We start from the raw sequence: 19,283 nt of genomic DNA, 5'->3' as shown, positions 1-19,283 counted from the left end.
ATAATCCCATGAATTCCACAAGTTGGAGTTCTTGATGAAACACTTGGTCCCACTCTAGATCTGGGAATCATCTGATGTGGATTACATTAGATAATCTTGAGGATCTCACATATCCTCATTCAATAGATGTTTCCTTTTTTACTAATGTATGATGAGACTTGTCCTAGGTGACTTCTTCATTTTATCTTTCAATGAGGTCACCAAGAGCTATATTCTTCAAAGTTGACTACCAGAGATTTTGTTCCATTCGTCCTTCATGTTTCCCTATGGTGATGTCATGAGCTCTTGCTTCTAATGTTTTGTCTTCCTTAGACTTCCTTCTTTTAGCTTCCTCCACTTCTTTGGTGAAATGGACTTCTTCTCTATCCTTCTTGTTATTTTCCTTTTGAAGCTAATGACAATATTTCCTATAATGTTCATAGCATTGAGTCTTAACTATGTTCTTCTTTTCTTTCGACAAATTGTCTGAATCCTTTCATTTGATCCTTCAACACTTTTTATGTCTCCAATATTGTTTATGTGAGAGGATCTTAGGAGTTCCTTCCCATGAATTCAAAGGAGACCTTTTTCATTGTTATGTTCAATGACTTGACTTATCTAAGAGGACTATGACAATACTCCTTATTCCATGCAAGGACCTTCAATCACCCAACCATCTTATCGATTTCCTTGCAAAACGAAGTCATTTGACCAAAATTCATTATTAGAATGAAAGATACTTACTTGGAACGTGAAGATGAAATATTCACCTTGATAATGTTGAAAGTGGTTGAAGCAGATGCATTGATGTTTCCTTCGAATGAGATACTCATTGAAATGATAGGAATTTTTTCTTCTTGCCTTCAAGATACTTTGACTTATACATTTGATCCTTATGATTAACAAAATCACACAAGTGGACTATGAAACCTTGTTGCACTCTATTGAAGTTGCAGCATCGTGTAGAACCATAGAACATCAAGGTCACTTACTATTATTATCACCTCATAGTATCGAGACCTATCACTTAGTATTACTATGATTGTATCAACAGTCACCTTCATTCTGGATCGAGCATTATCCATAAAAACTATGATGTTGGTATAGTGAGACCTATTTTTGAGCACTATGTTGTAGATGTTCCGCTTCTATATGCCATCAAGTATGTATCATTAAGCTATGGGAATCTAGGTTGTCAAGATTGTACTCTTCATAGAAAGGATTCAACCCAAGGTTGTGGCTATCACTGGTATGTTGAGATCATGCCATTGTGAGATTATTGAGAGGACTATGGTATGACATAGATCGACACTATAAGAGGCACTGACACTTCTACCATGTACCCGAGTTTTGAACAATGTGATCTAGCATTGAGATTTCATCTTTTGACTGAGATTACTTATGTGATCTTCTATTGTGGCACCGAGATCGTTTTTTGCCCAACAACATAACACCGAGAACTTCATATATGGATTCAAACCAGTCTCACTATAGTACTTATCCTAAATTGTATTGTTGTAATACCCTACCAAAATTATAGTCCCATAGCCTTAATCTTAGTTTGAGGTACTGTAGTCTAGGTCTGAGATTCTTCTCGTAAGCCTATTCAAGACATTTTTTCATTAAAGATTGTGTACCATCGAACTGTGATTCATTTATATATATATATATGATTTTATCTCCATTCATGATTGTAAACCAATTATTGAGTGTCACTATAACCATAACTTAGAAGCCCTTAGTTTGAATGTAACCATAGCTCTGATACCATGTTGAGAATTGGGTAGGGCAAAGATTAAATCAAATTCTCTTACATGATAACTGCTTGTATTATATATTTACTTATTATCTTTGTTTATCATTATTAGAGTGTTCAATACATCAAACAACTATCAAAACAATAACATCAGTGACACAATAGTTAGGCTCCAAGCTAGTGTTAAAAACTCCTCCTCTTGTGGGGAAAACCTGCAAACCTCTTCTTATAGATTCTTCACCAAATGAGTACAAAGACCATGACAAACCTTTGACCTATATTTCCTCTCTTAGACCAAGACACAATCATCCCTTTCATCGTCATTGTGTTGCATCATGTAGCACCATGTAGCACTAGACACTATCTTCATGACTCCACCGAGGTTCATCATATAGCACAATCCTTTAGCATTGACACTATATATCATCATAATTGCATGAATAAGTATGACTGTCATATAATCATCCGAAGAATTCAACACTATACTATGGTATAACATTGAGTTGCTGTGACAATTATTTGTTGTGGAAACCATCGATTCCTATGATCCAAGCTTCTGAGGAAATCATTGAACTTCTGTGACAATACCCGATCTCATGTTTTGAGATACATTCTAAAATATTCATGTAATATCACCCGAAACTACAGAGGAATGAAAGCTAATGTGGTGTCCTCATAGTGAGGGTATATATGCCTATATATAGTAGTTGATCCATATATTTGAGCCGACATGAGTTAGTGAAATTCTCCAATTATGAGACGACGTGCAATATATATATATATATATATATATATATATATATATATATATATATATATATATGATATTGAAGCTGACATGTCACTCTTTATGCATATGTTGAGGCCGACATGAGGATCACTGTGCTTGTCTTCTTAGAGGAATTCTTCCAAGTATAACATGACTTTATAAATATGAAAATGAATCTTATCTATTATGAACAACTTAAAGACATCAAGAAGTCTTTGAACTAGGAATAACACTTCTTGCTCATGAAACCCATGATGAAAGGAATACAATAAATACATTTGTTTCTTCTTTACATAAAATCATAATTACAAGTTATTATGAATACCAAACCTAGTTACACTTTCTACAACACAATCTAGGGTTGTGATCTCTAGATTCAACAAATTCTAGCCTAAAATTGGTACTTTACACCAGTGCAACTTTTCAACATGGACCCCCAACTGTGATATTTGCCTATGCTCCAATGGTTTCTTTATTGTTCAATTCACTATTCAGGAAGATATGGAGAAAGTATTGAATGATGGTTCTTGGTTTTGGGGAAGATTTGGGCTCTTCATCACCCCTTGGGTCCCAGATTTTGATGCCACAAGAATGGTGGTCTCAACTATGTCTGTATGGGTGATGCTGCCAAATCTCCCCCTTCCTTTCTTGCAATACAAGGTTCTAGAGGAAATTGGGAACACCCTAGGGTCATTCAAAAGGATGGACCTCAAAAGAATAGGGAAACACCTCTTTACCTTCCCCAAAGGTTTGCATGAATGCCTAAAGCTGAAACATAAAAACGTTATGTTGACCCAAATTTTGGATTATTAAAAAACCCATTCAAATGTCGAATATATGACGAAATAGACACTTATAGAACACATGCTCGTAGGCAACAAAGATCCCAAAAATGAAAAAGGGGCAGACTTGCAAAACAAAAGGATGGCATCCTTTTGATTCCTACCCCTCGAAAGAAAAAGAAGAAGAAACCATGCTGAACCCTCCAAACCAAGCATAAGCGATGCTTCGGTCCAAAATGGAAAGATAACCCATGTGAAAAACAACACAAAATTAAAGACATTCATGCACTAGAACAAAAAAAAATTGAAGCACACAAAAGAATCAACGCATGGGTACAAAGATGGTTCATGTCTATAAAAATTAACAATGGTTCCAATAGATCCCAACAGAAGAGAATAATAACAAAAAGTCTAATATAAAAATGCCAAAAAAACAAAATGTAAATAATGCTTAAACCACAAATTCTTATCCAATTTTTATAGTTTCTTCTTTCGCACATAAGCCCATAGAATTATCTTACTTAATGCATTTAACATCTATGCCAATTGAATAAAATTTGAATAAACATTCCCAAAAAAAAAACTAAATGATATAACATATTATATTGAAAAAGATAATGTATTTCAATGTAAAAGAATTCACTAGCCACACATTCACTTCTAATTGCTATAGGATAAAACTCATAACCTCAAATTTTTATAGTAAGTAACTTTTGTAATAAAATTGAATAAATATTCCCCAAAAAATTAAATGATATATAATATATTATATCGTAAAAGATAACGTATTTCAACATAGAAAAATTCAATAGCCACTAGCCACACATTTGCTTCTCCTAAATGATCTAGGATAAAATATAAAATAAAGGACTCGATCCATAACCTCAATTTTTTATAATAAATACTTTTTGTTAATATTATGGTAATGGGAAGAAATAAAGAACCATATGTTTTTTAAAAAATTGCCATGTAGAGGAGAAAAAATTGTTTATGAATGCTTTTTAATTTGGAAAAGATAAATTGAATTTATGTCTTCTAAAATGATAAGTGAGAGGAAATATTTTATGTATTTATTCAGTGTAAAGGCCCATTTTACAATTTAATATGACTAGAATAAAAAATAATGTGCTGAATAGAAAAATAAATTTGGCTATAATAAAAATATAAATAGAAATAAAAAAATTGTGAGAATAAAATGTTTAAATCTTATACGTTTTAAAAATATTTTAACAAGAAATTTAAATAAATTATTTGAAGATCTCTATTGTCGATATCAACTTTATATATAAGAAAAAATATTAAAATAAAACATTTTAAGATTGTATATAAAAAAATATTCAATATAAATTATTAATAAAATATTTTAATAAGAATTAATATTGATATATATCTTAATAAAATATAGATTTATTTAAAAGGTAATCTCGTTACATAAACAACCTTGCAAGATATACTCCCAAGTTACATCATATCATAACTCGCAAAATAAGGAGGATGACAACAATCCTTTCCGCTTCTTGACCTACAAACACTAAACGAAAGAATCCTTTCAATTCAGTGATAATAAATTGAATATAGCAAAACGTGCGAGAATTTAAGATCATAAGACAGTTGAAAAGAAAAACAGGTTTACTCCGACCAAATAATCCCTTGAAATACTCCGACCAAAGAGCAAAAAGTGCGATTGTTTCGACTCTCGAGTTATTCGAGGTCCCAGCGACAGTCATACGTCTTCGAAGTTCCACAGGCCTGCCGCCTGCCACATCAATCGAGATGTCGACCTCCTCCTCCTGAGAAGTCGGAATTAGCCCCAAGGGCATCTCCTCGTGCACCGACGGGATTTTTTTCCAAATTTAGGAACCCATCGGGGTCTGATCTCGCAAACAGAGATTGCCAAAAGGCAAACTCCTCCGATTTCTGCTGCTCGTCGCTCGACAACCCCATTTCGGTTACCGTAGATGACTGCGATGGCTCCACTTCACTATTATTGCCAATGCCATGGTGGAGAGAGGACGAAGTCGAAGGGAGTTCGTTCAAGGCATATTTGGCGGCAACAACCCTAATTTGCTGAGGGGAAAGAGTGGCCGAGGACGGAATGGCGGGCACAGAATCAGGGAAGTTGAATTTGGTGTTCGGCCCTCTGAGGCAATACATTGCGGCGTCGAAGGCCCGGGCTGCCTGCTCGGGGGTATTATAGGAACCCAGATATATCTTCTCTCTCGATTTCGGCATCCGAATTTCAGAAGTCCACTTCCCCATTCTCGTAGTCAGATTCCCTTAAACTGCCGAGATGTTTGTCTGACATCTTCGTTTGGTAGAGCATTCATTTGGTAGAGCATTCGCAGGGCCATGTTCCTGTGGGGAACCATACTCCATATTTTGCGACGCAGGAAGCGCACAGAGGTTGGGATTGATGAAGGAAACTGATGAAATACAGGGCTGTTGTGTGTGGGGATTGAAATATGTCTCTACATATATATACATCTCTATCTGAGGTCAGCAGTGTCTCAGTAGTTCAAGAAGCTGAAATGGTCGGTGTTTTTACGGGCTGAAATGGTCTGTGTTTTTATTCAATTGTGAACGATCTCTAGCATGGGCACTTTCTGGCCGGAAAGGCTTTGCATGATTTCTGGCCAGAAGGATCCGGGAAGCTCAATGGAGATTATAGTTTACTCATTTTTAGGGACAAAATTATAGGGGATACAGATTAAATTTGAAGTGATTACTCTTCCGTTGGGAACCCTTTTTCCGAGAAGAAAACCCTCGGTTCAATCATGCAGGTATGATCACTCGAACCATTTCATTTCAGGATAAGGTTGCTGCGTTCCAGTAGAGGATGCAAGGATGACAGCTAGATCCATGTAGCCCATTATATGGGGTAAGTCTGACGTAATCAATTTTCAAGATACCTTTGTAACCCAGTTATTTTCTGCTTATGGTACTAATATTATCACGTGTGAGGCCTGTAATTTATCTTTTGCAGCCTTAAATTGGACCGGTGTAAATGTTTAAGTTGACCTTCACAAATTTAATGAGGTGTTTAAAGAGAATCAACTTAGATAATTTGTTTTGTTGTAGCATTTATTTCTGGTCACCAGTTTATTTTTGTTCATCCGTTGGACATGACATTGTTATAGACACAAAAAGGAACACAGAAAAATTGTAGCGGGTTTATTTGAATATGGTTGACATATTTTTTATAAACAAGTTTTTCAGTGTGAGAGAGAGAGGGAGTACCGAATTAGTGTGATTAGTAATTTTTTTTTTTTAAATAACTATTTATAAACTTATTTCTCTCTTATTCAAAAATCAATATAAAATTTAAATCATAATCACAGAAAACAAATTACTATCATTAAAATGACTATCATCAAATTTTGACTTGACACTAAATAATTTTGAAATTTCAAACATGATCCAACACTTTTGACAATACATATCACATGTGGGTGTATTGGATTTTTCCCCCCTAACAATTTAACTGTGCCATGTCCCATATACAATGGCCTAAATTTCCAAAACAAAGAGATACCTTCAATGTTAGAGAGAGTAGTGAGTTATTGTGCTTAGTAGAAGATTTTTTGTCTAAAAATGAGTATCTACAAACCTAGCTCAAATTCTCAAATCAATATAGAACTTAAGAATTTTTCCAAAAAAACATCATTTAGGGCCTCAAAACGGCTCCGGAAGTTCATGACCCGAAAAACTGCCAAAAATAGTAAACTATGCTACAATTAAGGAAACCGAAAAATTGAAAGAAACAATGGTGATGGTCCAAGTGGAATTGGAGGGTGGCCACCAATATCCACCTCGATCAATCCCCTAACTTGGGTTCTAGAGCTAAACAATAAGTCAGTGGAACCTTATACCAAAGCACTGATCCTCGAAGGTATAGTACTCGGCTGGATTAAGAATCCTGAGACCTAGGTACATGATACCTTCAGAGTAAAAAGGGACTATGGCCAAGGAAATGCTCGGGAGGAACAGGACGTGATACCTGTTTCACGGTTGGGAGGTGAAACTTTCTGAATGCACTAAGTACACAGAACATAAAAAAGATAAGCAAACGATGCAATTCTTGATTTACTTTATGTACAATTGTTGTTTTCTGTTTACAATTAGTAAGGAATGAATGTTGGTTCTAGTTAAATGTCTATATCAGAGAATTAATGTATAGACCTATAGCCCTAATAATTGAAGGAAAGCGAACAAGAAATATATGCATTGTTTGTATTAAATGGGGAGAAATAAAGGCAGATGAATATGAGTACAATGATTTCTTTCAAAAAGATTATTTGTTGTTGTGTTTTATGAAGGAGATTAAACTCGGAATGCAAACTAGAAAACCCACAAGAAAATACAAGTAAATATTGTAATATTAAACACGAGAATATTTGCATAGAGAACCTAACTATTTACATTGAAACAAGCAAGTTTATGCTAACCATTGTTAGTAAAGAAATGTTGGGTATATCCTCCACATCGTTTTAAGAAAGGGAAGGATCTGGTTACTTTCAAGGAAACCCAGCCCAGTTTTTTGAAAGAACATTAATAAGAAAAGAAAACTTGAAGTACACCACACAGGAATTCTCTTGGAGAAGAACCCGTGGAGTTATATTATAAGAAATCATGCTACTATATTCTTGTCATGGAAGCCATCTTAAGACAATAACTTAATCAATTAGAAAATTCAGGTCTTGTAATTACATAAAAGCTCAAAATGTTGTAATATTTAAAATCTTCCCTAGATACTTAACAAAGAAATACAAGAGGTGGTGCCATCAGTGTTTAGATAAAAAAGCATTGTAAACCACTCTAGACCCTTCATCCAACTCGTCTACTATCATGTGCATGGTCTTTTCGGTTGCGGCTGAACTGGCAACACATTGATTCATAGTGTCTATGTTGATCTTCAAGTGTGTATTGGTGGTCATGCACATCAAGTTGCTGAAGTACATGTTCAGCTCCAGTTGGACCTGCTTCTTATCTTCGCCTTGGTGAGTGTGCTAAATGGGTTGGATTGCATGTGTGCCCACAATAGCATGCGTGCTATTGAATCCCTTGCATGCGATCAACAACACTGCTCACCATGTCTACTCCTTGCCAACTGCAGGGATGGATCCTTACCTTGTATGGGCACAGTTTCGTCCATGAGTGCATGTTGCACCCACTAATGTTCTTGTTCCTGTTGCAACTCACTTGTTCGTCTGTGTAGGTTCATGTTCTTCCTTGAGTTGCTGCTTCAATACATGCAACTCCTTCTTTGTTCCATTCCCTATCTTCGCGCGATCATCATGTAGCACCGTCACCTCATAGTGTGATTCTCCAAAGTTTCTTTCATCATCTTGATCTTGCAGCTTTGTTCCACCCCTGTGTTGTTAACCTTCCTCTTGCATTCATTGCATTTACTGTGTTCGCTGCATTCGGTATGCTGGCTGTAGTTGTTGTTCATGTTGCTGCTCATTGTGATGCTTTTGCTTGATCTCCTTGTCTACGAACAATTTAATGTCTTCGTGAGTAGGCAAGCTCATAGACACTTGATCGACTGTATCTCCAGGTGTGCTTTAAACGGTGTCTTTGACTCTGCTCTCTTCGAAACCATTGTACCTACACTGCTAAGAGGCAGAGGAGCACCTGCAATACCTGGGGACATGGAAACACTCATGGCAAGCAATTTGTCAGTTGAAAACCAAAATGAACTTTGAGAACTGATTTGCAACAAACATGTGTGACTGATCATGAAGGTTGCACAATTTCGACTGGGGGGGTTAGGAGATCGACTGCCAAGACTACACAAGCTATAGTCTGGGTTGCTGGGAGACTGATTGAATGTTGGAACTACACAATGCACAGTCTACTCTTGCTGTTGACTGCTGGGATTGCACAGTGTGCAATTCTAGATGGGAAGGACTGCTGACCTAGGGACAAATTTGCGCAATTTCTTGGGCCAAGCAGCGATTGTTCGCCAGAAATGTGCAAAACAGTCCTAAAGGCCAGTTCTGGGCAGGAATGCACAAATTTGGAGAGGAAGGTGAGCCTTCCTTCCCCAGATTGCGCAATGGAGCCTTGGTGAAGGCAGAGTTTGGCCAAGGTTGGCTCGACTCGCCACTGGGCAACTAAAAGCAACTAAGACAGTAAATTCATGGCGATACTAAGTGATAGTAGAAGTGATTGATAGTGCATGCAAAACATGAATGAAAGATTCAAAAAACATATCAACAGGGATGTAGTTGAGGCAGTTCGTTGGGCGAATATTCGTGCAAAACCATTTCATGCATGGGACAACAGTGAGATAGCAATGAAAACTGAAACAGAGCTAGGAGAAGCTAGTATACATGTAAACGACAACTAGCGTTCAAGGAAATCAAGCAAACAATACTCCCACAAGCGAAAACACAAAAAGTGACAAAAATACAACACAAGGCATGGGAAGCGGGCTTACCCCAAAACAGTTGAGCTAAATGTGCTGACTACTCCTAGATGTGATGTGGGATGTTAGAGCTACAAGGTTGATGTGAGGAATGAGCTTTTTAGCTTCTCGTTGATGAGTTTTGATAACATCGAAGTTGTGACACGCATGCCAAAAATATAGGGGAAGCGACACTTGGTGGGAGGTTTCTCAATGGATCCTTACATGTAACCTCCAATTGCTAAACATAGATCCTTGAGACAAGGGATTCCTTTGAATGTTGTATCTTGCTATTTCGGTAAGAGGAAGTCATGTATGGATGCAAGTTAAGTTTCCTCAGTCCTGGGAGGAACTGGTCAACTGGACTGTTCATGCATGCAATTTCTCAATTGCATTGGAAAAATGCGCATTCTTGGCTGGGATCTAGGCTGACTACCTAGAAGGATTGCACAATTTCTAGGCAGAGCATCTGAGTGGTGTCCACATTTGAGCAAATCCTAGGTTGAGCAGCCTCGCTGGGGAAATTTGCGCAAATGCTGTTGGGAGTGTTGGCTGGTAGGATTGCGCAATCGTGGAGCCCAACAGGTTACCACAGAGGATTGGGAAATTTATGGAGGGAAGGCTGGCTACCCTCCAGAAATGTGTAATTTTCAAGGGTAAGCTACTCAGCTTGTAGCTAGACCAAGTCCGGGTGAACAACTTGTGAGATGAATGGATCGACTGTGATCGACAGGTTGCGTTTATGCAAGGAAAACATTGAAGCTTGAGTATTTGATGAAGCAAGACAAAGTGTTGTGAAGGTTGGAAGGGAGGCTCCAAAATGAGGCTAAGGAAAAATTTTGGAGGGTGGTTGTAGCTGCTACAACACAATGACAATTAGAGTTGTAAATATTCAGTGACTGAATGTAGCTATCATTGTGTGTCGAAATTGTGTACAAATGCCCCGATTCTAAGTTATGGGTGATACTGCAGAGTTATTTACACTAGATTCCATGACGAAGATCCTTGCGATGGGATAGACAGCTGCTACAAAACTCATGACCATTGCATTGATCAATTATCTCAACGCCAATTCCATGCACTTGCCATAGTTCTCGAAAATCTCATTTCCCAGGTACCACATGTAGCATTCACATGGTTCTAACTACCATCGACTTCGGAATCAAGATAGGTGTGTAGATTGGAAATGAGATACCACCCTTACAACCCTTAGCGGCCCCAAATGACTTCAACACTTCTACGATGTAATAAGAAACATGATGGTTTAGCATAAACACTATGAGGAGTTTGCGTGAAACCACCTAAGGAAGCACCTACCTGGAGATCCTTGTGGACATCAACCAGCGTGTGAACCAATATTGTGGAACCCATCTCGAGGACTATGCGTGGAACCAAACTAGAGGAATGTGTGCCTTGTGTTGGAGATTTGTGTAAGTCTAAGTTTATTTGCTCGACGAATTTCCTTTGCACTCATTTATGCAAATCATTTGTTGTATTATTTTTTCAACTCATTTTTAAAAAAGGATCACGTGGATCATTTCAAGAAAGTCAAAAAGTAAATTCATATAAGTCGATAAAACACATTGATAGAATGAATGGAAATTTTTAATGTTGGATGATAAAGAATGGATTGAAGTTAAATGGTGGAACATCTTGAAGTATGGATGCATATGCTTCTTTATTAAGAAGCATAGTAATTTTGGTCACTATCGAGTTGCAAAATTAACTTTTATGTCTCGACATGCTAATTTAAAGATTGTAATATTAAATGATTCCAAATTTCTTAGTTATTTGGTTAAAATTCATGTGAAGGAAGGCTTTCAAGTTTGTTTGGGATATAAAATGGTTTTGATTTTGTAGTGATATGGTTGTAATTATATGGGTTTGAAAAGTCATTTTCTTAGTTGAGTCCAAGTTATGAATAGTTTAAGTTGAGTCCAAATTCGAGTCCAATCTTAAGAAAATTTTGTGTTGTAACAAAAAGGGTGCATCCTCAGTTGAACCCAACACCCAAGCCTTGATTGAATTATTAAGTAAAAATTGGTAGGTGGTTGAGTTCGTTAAAAGTAAAATAAGAATTCATCTCCTCATTACATTACATTGTAAAAATCACTAACTTGGGTGGACTTTCGGTAGGCAAAGAACACATCTAAGTTCAAGCGAGTGTGATAATCAAGCAAGCGGGTAAAAGAGAGTGTGTTAAAGACCAAAAATGGGTAAAGGAGGAAAATGTCTTCAAATTGCAGAGGTAGAAATTAAATAATTGCAAGAGTGCAATCAAGAATTGTACAACAAAATTGAAGTGCTTGAGTGGAAGTTAAAGAAAAATGAAAACTTAATTAATCAAATGAATAGCACATTAGAAGCAACAAAAGATCTTCAAAATGAACTAGATATGAAAGAACAACTCATTAATTCACTCTAGATAAAGTTGAGGCAAAAATAAGATCTACTTGATGCAAGATGTACAAAAAAGATAGATGCAGTCTGTGACACAAAAGACTTCATACAAAAAAAAAATGAAATTTGTGAAACAAATGACCTCATTTAGCTTATTGATGAAAGTTGTGACACAAATGATCTAGTCCACTAGGTTGATGAAAGTTGTGACATAGATGATCTCATCTAGCAAGTTGTGCTACTAAATTAAAGTGATGCAACTAGTTGTACGAAAGATCTAACTGAAAAGTTTGATGCAACATGCGATAAAGATGAATTGTTAATAGAGATGATTGATGCTCAGTGTGATACAAATGACTTAATGAACCAAGAATAGAATATCAACAGTAGTAGTAGGTATGAATAATAACAAGAAAATGGTCTTTCCAAGAGGGTGATTAGACCTTGGGAAGAAAGTTTATTAAAAAAAGATCGACATGACTTGGGAAACAAGAAAGAAAATAATTTTTATGTTCCATGTTTCTCAAAACCAATTCAGTTTGTAAGTGCAAGTTTTCTAGAAAATACCCATAACCTTGTTAAATGTAACCATTGTAAGAGAAATGGCCATATGGAGAGTAAATGTTATGACCTCCATCTTTGTATTCATTGTGGGAAGACAAATCATCTATTAGAGAAATGTCGAATACAGAAGAAGACTAAAATGAAAGTTAATTACGCATGGATAAACCCTTGGAGATGGAATCTAGAAGTAAAGAAGTTGCATAAGTCCCACAATATACTCAGGAGAGAGGTAAAGATAAAGTTGCCTGAAGAATTGAACAAAATTAAAAAGAGAAACTCTCCTACATCTGGGGTGGGGGAGTTCAAAACAAATGCATATAGTTATGGTATATCCTTTCAATTGACAAAGGGGAGAAATGATGATGAAATTGAAATTGAATTGATGATGATGGTAGTCAGACTGAAATTTTCGACAACACCACAATTTTCTAGGGGGGATCAAAATTTTTCAGTGGACAAGCGATTGGGATGTTGATTGAGAGAAAATGTGGGCATTTTTCTTTAGTTTGATGGTCATTGGACCCAGCAAAGGATAAGTAGATCCTTTTTCATTATACCTTGGCATTAGATTGAGTTGTCAAGAATTTTCAGGGAGGTGTTAGACTTGCAATTGATTCACTTCTCTTGGTTTACTCTCTTCATATTGGAGTTTTCAGCAACTAATTTTGGCGGTTTTTCAAGCCGTTTTTCATTGAGGCTCAGATCAGCAGTTTCAAAATGAAGACTCAGAGATGGTACCAAGTTCTTACTCTAGACATATAATTGAGGGGGGGAATGATAGCCTCATGCTCACAATCAATAATTCCAAAATAATAAAATTATGAAACTTGGAAAATATAATTCCTACTTTCCTTTGATGTGCTCATTAATTCTAGAATGAGTTTGTTCCTAATACTTGGGAGTTTGTTGAGGTCTAATTGGTTTAGAGATTCTCTCCAACTACTTAGCCTCCTATATTAGTGTGTGGTTGAGATATTTAGTCAACCAAGAGATTGCATGTCCAAGATAGACTAATTGTTTTGAGACATAGCTTGATGTATTTATATTGTATCATCATTCTTTGTGAATACATACATTCAGGCTTAAAAGCCTTTTCCTCCATGTTTTGCCTCTCTAATATTATTTTATTTTCATTTAATTATTTTTCAGATGAGCCAATTATAAATGAAGACATCAAAGAACCCTTTATTTCACAATGCAAATATCCTACAAGGTATGTGCAAAAACATCACCCAACGGACTAAATTGTTGATGACTTGAATACAAGTATTTAGACAAGAAGGCTAGTAAATCCCCATGCTCAACCAAATGTAGCTTTGCTATTTGTAGTGGAACAAAATGATTTTTCTCAGGATAAAAAAGATGCAAATTGGTTGAAGTACATGAACGAAGAGGTTGACCATATTGAGAAAACTAGACATAAGAGCTTGTTCCAGGACCAAGAGATAAGAATGTTATGGAGTAGTCTAAGTAGGGGGGCGAAATTTCCCGGAAATGGATGCCGTTCGGAAAAAATTCCAACTCTGGCCATTGAGTTTGGTGACTTGAAAAAGAGTTAGCAGTTGGTTGTTGTATGATAGACTGTCAGGGACCATCTGCGAGATGACCGTCACATAGCCATCCATGGAATGCATTCCAGCAAATTTGAAATTTGAAATTTATTTGGCGCCCTCCGTAAATACTCAGCGATGATATTTTGGATGTGCTTAGCCATGTCAGCACTGTTAGATCCTAGATTTGCCTCAGGCTGAAAAGACAAGGTTCTAGGTCCACATCAAACCACGCTCAGCCTCGTAGCTAGCCCTACGAGGACAGGAGAGGGCTCTCTTCGGGTCAATCTCAGCAAAAGATAATTGATAGGGCTTGAGATGACTGATTTAACAACTGATTTTAGGCTAGGTATTAAGTACAAGGATTTGTTTTGGGTTTTTTGGGGGTTTTTTTGGAAAAATGGGAGAGGCAAATTTTGGGTCCGGGGATGAGGGTTAGTTCTTGCAAAGTTCAAGTTGGGGCGAGAAAAGCAATGGTTAGGATGCCTTAAATTGAATGAATGGATAGAAAGGATTGTTGAGAAGCTGAAGAGGGCAAGATTATATCAAGGATCCTCTGCAAACTGAAGAAAACATATAAAACTAAACAAAAATCAAAGGCAGAGCATAGCAATTTATGAATTCCTCCTTAAGTACTCATCAGTTTAATTTCAGAAGCAAGAGAAGGGAAATGGCATACATAAACATTCATGAACTTACAAATACATGGAGAAGAACGCCATCCTAACACAGAGCCACAATGATCCCAACAAGTGCTGCAAAACCCTGGTCTTTCCTTTGCCAAAATTGCAGAAATGAAATGTACAATAGAGTGCCAAGCAATCCCAAGTGTCCAACTTGGAAAATGACTTAGAAATTACATAATATAGACAAACCAAACCTATTCCCTTGCCTTTAGGGGTCGAGCTCATCATTCTAGGAGCTGTTTGAACTAATTCTAAACAAGGAACTGAAATCTAGGTAGTCAAACAATTTACCCCTATATGGAAGGAAACTGATTCATTTACTCACATTTCACCTTTTAGTGAATGAATCCTCTAGAACAAGTAAAAATGTGCCAATATTACATCATGGTTGTCAAATTACATCATGAAAAGTCAAGAATAACTTCAAGAAGCAAAACTGGTCAAAACTGGGCGAATTGTTGCGCTGAACAGTGTAAAACAAGCCAAAATTCTCTATGCACCGCGGCAAAATCTGTATCCGTCGCGCCATTTTGGAGCTGATTTTTAGGCACTTTCTGAAGTCCAAATTGAACCCAAGTGTGCTTGTTGGAAAGCCCTACCTGTCTACTTTCCAATCCAAGTGGAATTTCTGAATTTGGTGCCCATTTTCCCCTCCAAAACTTCAATATCCCAAGACTGCTTCATGTGTGTCAAAATAGGGGCAGTGAGGTCACTTTTTGAGTGTTTTTGACCTCCTTGGGACTCAAAACTTGCCCAAATTTCTTGGCCATGCACAAGCAACCATGATTTTTCATGGAAAATCCAAAAATGTAAACCTTTTGCAATTTGGAGCTCCCTAGCAAAAGCGCGTGCCACGTGGCGTGGCTCATAGGGAGAAAAACCCTGTTTTTTGTGCCAAAATTTGTCAAAATGCCCCAAACTTTTTGAAATTTGGGCTGGAGCTCCTTCATTCAGTGTCATGTGGGGTTAAAGAGGCTTCGGCCAATATCTGAAGATGATCAAGCTCCCTTTTCCTCTTTTTCTTCCTTATTGCCTTCTTTAGTTTTGCCTTTAAATTCCTGATTCGTGCCTTGCAGACCTTGTTCCGTGCCATGTAGTGGAAAGCCATGTGTCTCAGTAATGCATGGTTCTTATCGGCCTTGTCCAACAATCTCTCCAAGTGGATGTTGATTCTTTCGAGATTAGACTCCCGATCCTCATTAACCTCTTTCTCCAATGACATGAGCTCAATTATTCTCCTTTGTGCAGCTTGGCGATTCTCGCGGATGTTTTGTAACTCCATGATTGCTTGCTGATCTTCAAGCTATTTGTTCCTCTGATGGTCCACTTAGCTCTCTCCAAGTCAAGGGATAAGGCTTGGATCTCTGTTTGTTGCTCCTGGATGATCTCCCTAAGTTTGGCACTTTGTGGGCCCGTATCTGTATCATCATCATGAACGAGAATGAAGTCGATCTCTTGCTCACCTGAGGGCCCCTCATCCTGCATTGGCCTCTTGCCTTTGTCCTGTACCTGTGATGCTGATGGAGGAAGCGAGGCCCCTTCCACCCCGGGTGGAGATAACACTCGCTTCACTGCTGCAAACAAATGTCTAGTGCCTCTCTGATATGTGATGAATACCTGCACACTAGCGGTCTCATGGCGCTCATACTGATGAGAAGGTCCACCTGTCTCATGCTTAACCTCTGATAATCCCTGTGAAGCTCTGAAGAAGTCACGAGAGATGAAATCATCCCAAGTGATGCCCTGTAATCCAAGCTGATGAACCACCAAAATCTTAATAAGAGCAAAATGATAAACACTGTTAAGTTGCTGCTGAGGGGTTTTGTGTTGCACAAGGGTGGTCATCCTCTCTATGTTCCGGCAAACGAAATACGAAATGTTCATCATTCGTACCCTGGTGAAATGCATGAGCAACCTGATGTGATAAGCATATAAACGAGAGAACCGTCCCTCACAGCTGAAATACTTCATGATCAATTTCATTAGTGGAGCATATTCATCTTTCAGATATCGGAATGGAAACACTCTCTTGCTCTGCCTCAAGAAACCGGTTTTAATGTATGGCTCATAATGCTGCCGGTCAATCTTCTTCCTCTTGGTCCATGGTTCACCAATGTTTGGTATGCCGGTTGCTAGTGAGACAGATTCTGGTGTAAATGTGAAGGTGACACTGGCTAAGGTAGCTTGATCTCCATGTAAATGTAGCACAAATAGACGAGCCAACTCATGATGAAATTGAACACTAGCCACCTTTTGACAAAACTCATAGCATGACTGATGCTAGAAACAAAACATGGCAAGAGGGCAGGCCTGTAATTCAGTGAGGGTGACTGGTTCTTCTCTGATATGTCTACCTCCTCTATGAGGCCTCCGGGGTGCATGTTCCTCCATGGGGGAGTCACTTTGGGTTTCCATTTCATAATCCGATGAATTCTCAGATGCCATGACTGCTGTTTTTCAAACTGCCTTGGAGAAAAAGATGCTAGTGTAGGAAAATTGTGCTGAACTGCTCTTTTAGTGATGTGTTCAAATTCTGCCACCAAGGGGAAACAAATGAAACAAGGGACTGTTAGGAAGAGGGAAAGTAGTAAGGGATTAGGGACTATTGGGACTATAGGGATTAGGGAAATGTAGGAGGGTTTTGAGGGATTTGATGTAGGATTTGATGTATAGGGTTAGGAATTGTTGTGTAGGGTTTGAGGTGTGAGATTGGAGAATTTGGGACAGAGCATTTAGGAGAAGGAATTAATGAGCTTAGGGGGGTAGGAAATTAGGGAATGATAAAAACAAGGGAGGAATGGGAAGGAGGAGTGACTTTGGTAGCAAAACACTGATTTTGAAACCCACAACAATTTTCCTTTTGAGGTACTTTGGAGGTAGGGTTTAAGATTTTTGTTTCAATCGTTATCATCCATAAACCACCATAACTTATCACAAAATTGGATGAAATACCAAGATAACGACCCTACCTGGCAAATCCACGCAAGTTATGGGCAATTTGGAGAAATTTCAAGCAAATTCGGGCTTTCAGGTGTATGCGTCGCGCCGCATACCCAATGCGCTGCACCGTCCCAATGCGCCGCGCCGCCTACTCTATGCGCCGCACCGGCCAAGTTTCCTCCAACTTCACCCAAATCGCACACTAACTCAACCAATTTGCTTTGAGTGGCTTCTTTTTGGTCTTGGCAAGCAAATGACATTGATCTTCATGAAAATATCTTTATAAAGGCATGGATTTGATTTTTGACTCTCCAAGACCCATCTTCGTAATGTTTTGGCATTAGCACTTTTTCCATTTTAATACAACTCTGTTTTTAAATTTCCTTTATGATTTTTTGACTGAAATAATGAAATTCTTGGCAATTTTTTGCAGGGATAGTTGACATGGAATTTGGCAAAAGAGACTAGGGTTGCGCCTGAAGAATTCAACAACTGAATTTTTTTGAAAATTATTAAAAAAACGAAATGTTGAATTTTCTTCAAAACAGAGTTTTGAAGAAAAGTCATAATCCATCCATATGATGATGAAAATCTTTGAAATAACAACTTATTAAGAACCTCCCTGAAAAGTCATAATCCATCCATATGATGATGAAAATCTTTGAAATAACAACTTATTAAGAACCTCCCTCATGAGTTTGATGGCATTATTAGACATTGTTGAAGACCAAATTGACTAATCCTAGACCTAATGACTGAAATTACTCTTGTGATCTAAAAACTGAAACAGGACTGTAAGTGACTTTAAAACTTGATTTTGATGAACAGACCTGAGCTAGCATGCATAAGGCATGAGGAGTAATGAATGACAAGACCTTTCCGTCAGATTTATGGCATGCTCTTAGCAGAATGCCACTGAGTGAATCGAGCGAGACACCTAAAAATGAAATGCAAAAAGAGAAATGATCTCTGACGGAGGGATGTAAAGACCGACTCTAACAAGTACATAACTCATCCCCACCTTTCACAACACAGGCAACACCAAAGTGGTCGCTCTTATTTGGGGCATCTCTATTTCCTTCTGTCAGTGGCGAATGCTTCATTCTGTGCTCTCTAGGACAGGCATGGCCTCCTTTGCATTCAAAGCCATTTCCACCATGAAACCTCCGACGCCAAAATACTCTCCATATTTGGAGATCTCATTCTTCCCCTGTCGCCAGAAATGAAAATGGAAGACCATCTGGAAGATGTTTCAGCTCCGGTGGAATGTGTCTTCCCAAAGCTAAATTTGGAGCACTGCACAGTTGAGACTGAGCGCATTTAGATAATGGAATCTAAAGTTAGAGACCATTATCAAGTTCAGGCGGAAGCTTAGAGATCTCATGCAGTCAAATATTTGAACAATTTCGCTAGCATCAATTTTCAAATACAGACCAGCTGGAACTATT

At 37.8% G+C, this 19,283-nt stretch overlaps 1 protein-coding gene across 1 annotated transcript; it reads right to left on the bottom strand.

Moving 5' to 3' along the window:
- Window positions 1-5,050: 5,050 nt before the first annotated feature.
- LOC149176224 (ethylene-responsive transcription factor ERF018-like) lies at window positions 5,051-5,545 on the bottom strand. Its single transcript, XM_089421385.1, has one exon. It carries the CDS (start codon window positions 5,543-5,545, stop codon window positions 5,051-5,053), a length of 495 nt encoding a protein of 164 aa, XP_089277511.1.
- Window positions 5,546-19,283: the final 13,738 nt, after the last annotated feature.

Source organism: Pinus tabuliformis, chromosome 4_1, assembly GCF_031772625.1.
Source record: "Pinus tabuliformis cultivar Carrire ecotype Pingquan chromosome 4_1, CPIR1, whole genome shotgun sequence".
Lineage (NCBI taxonomy): Eukaryota > Viridiplantae > Streptophyta > Pinopsida > Pinales > Pinaceae > Pinus > Pinus tabuliformis.
Note: the sequence above shows the minus strand (reverse complement) of the source record. Positions and strands in the feature narration are given on the sequence as shown.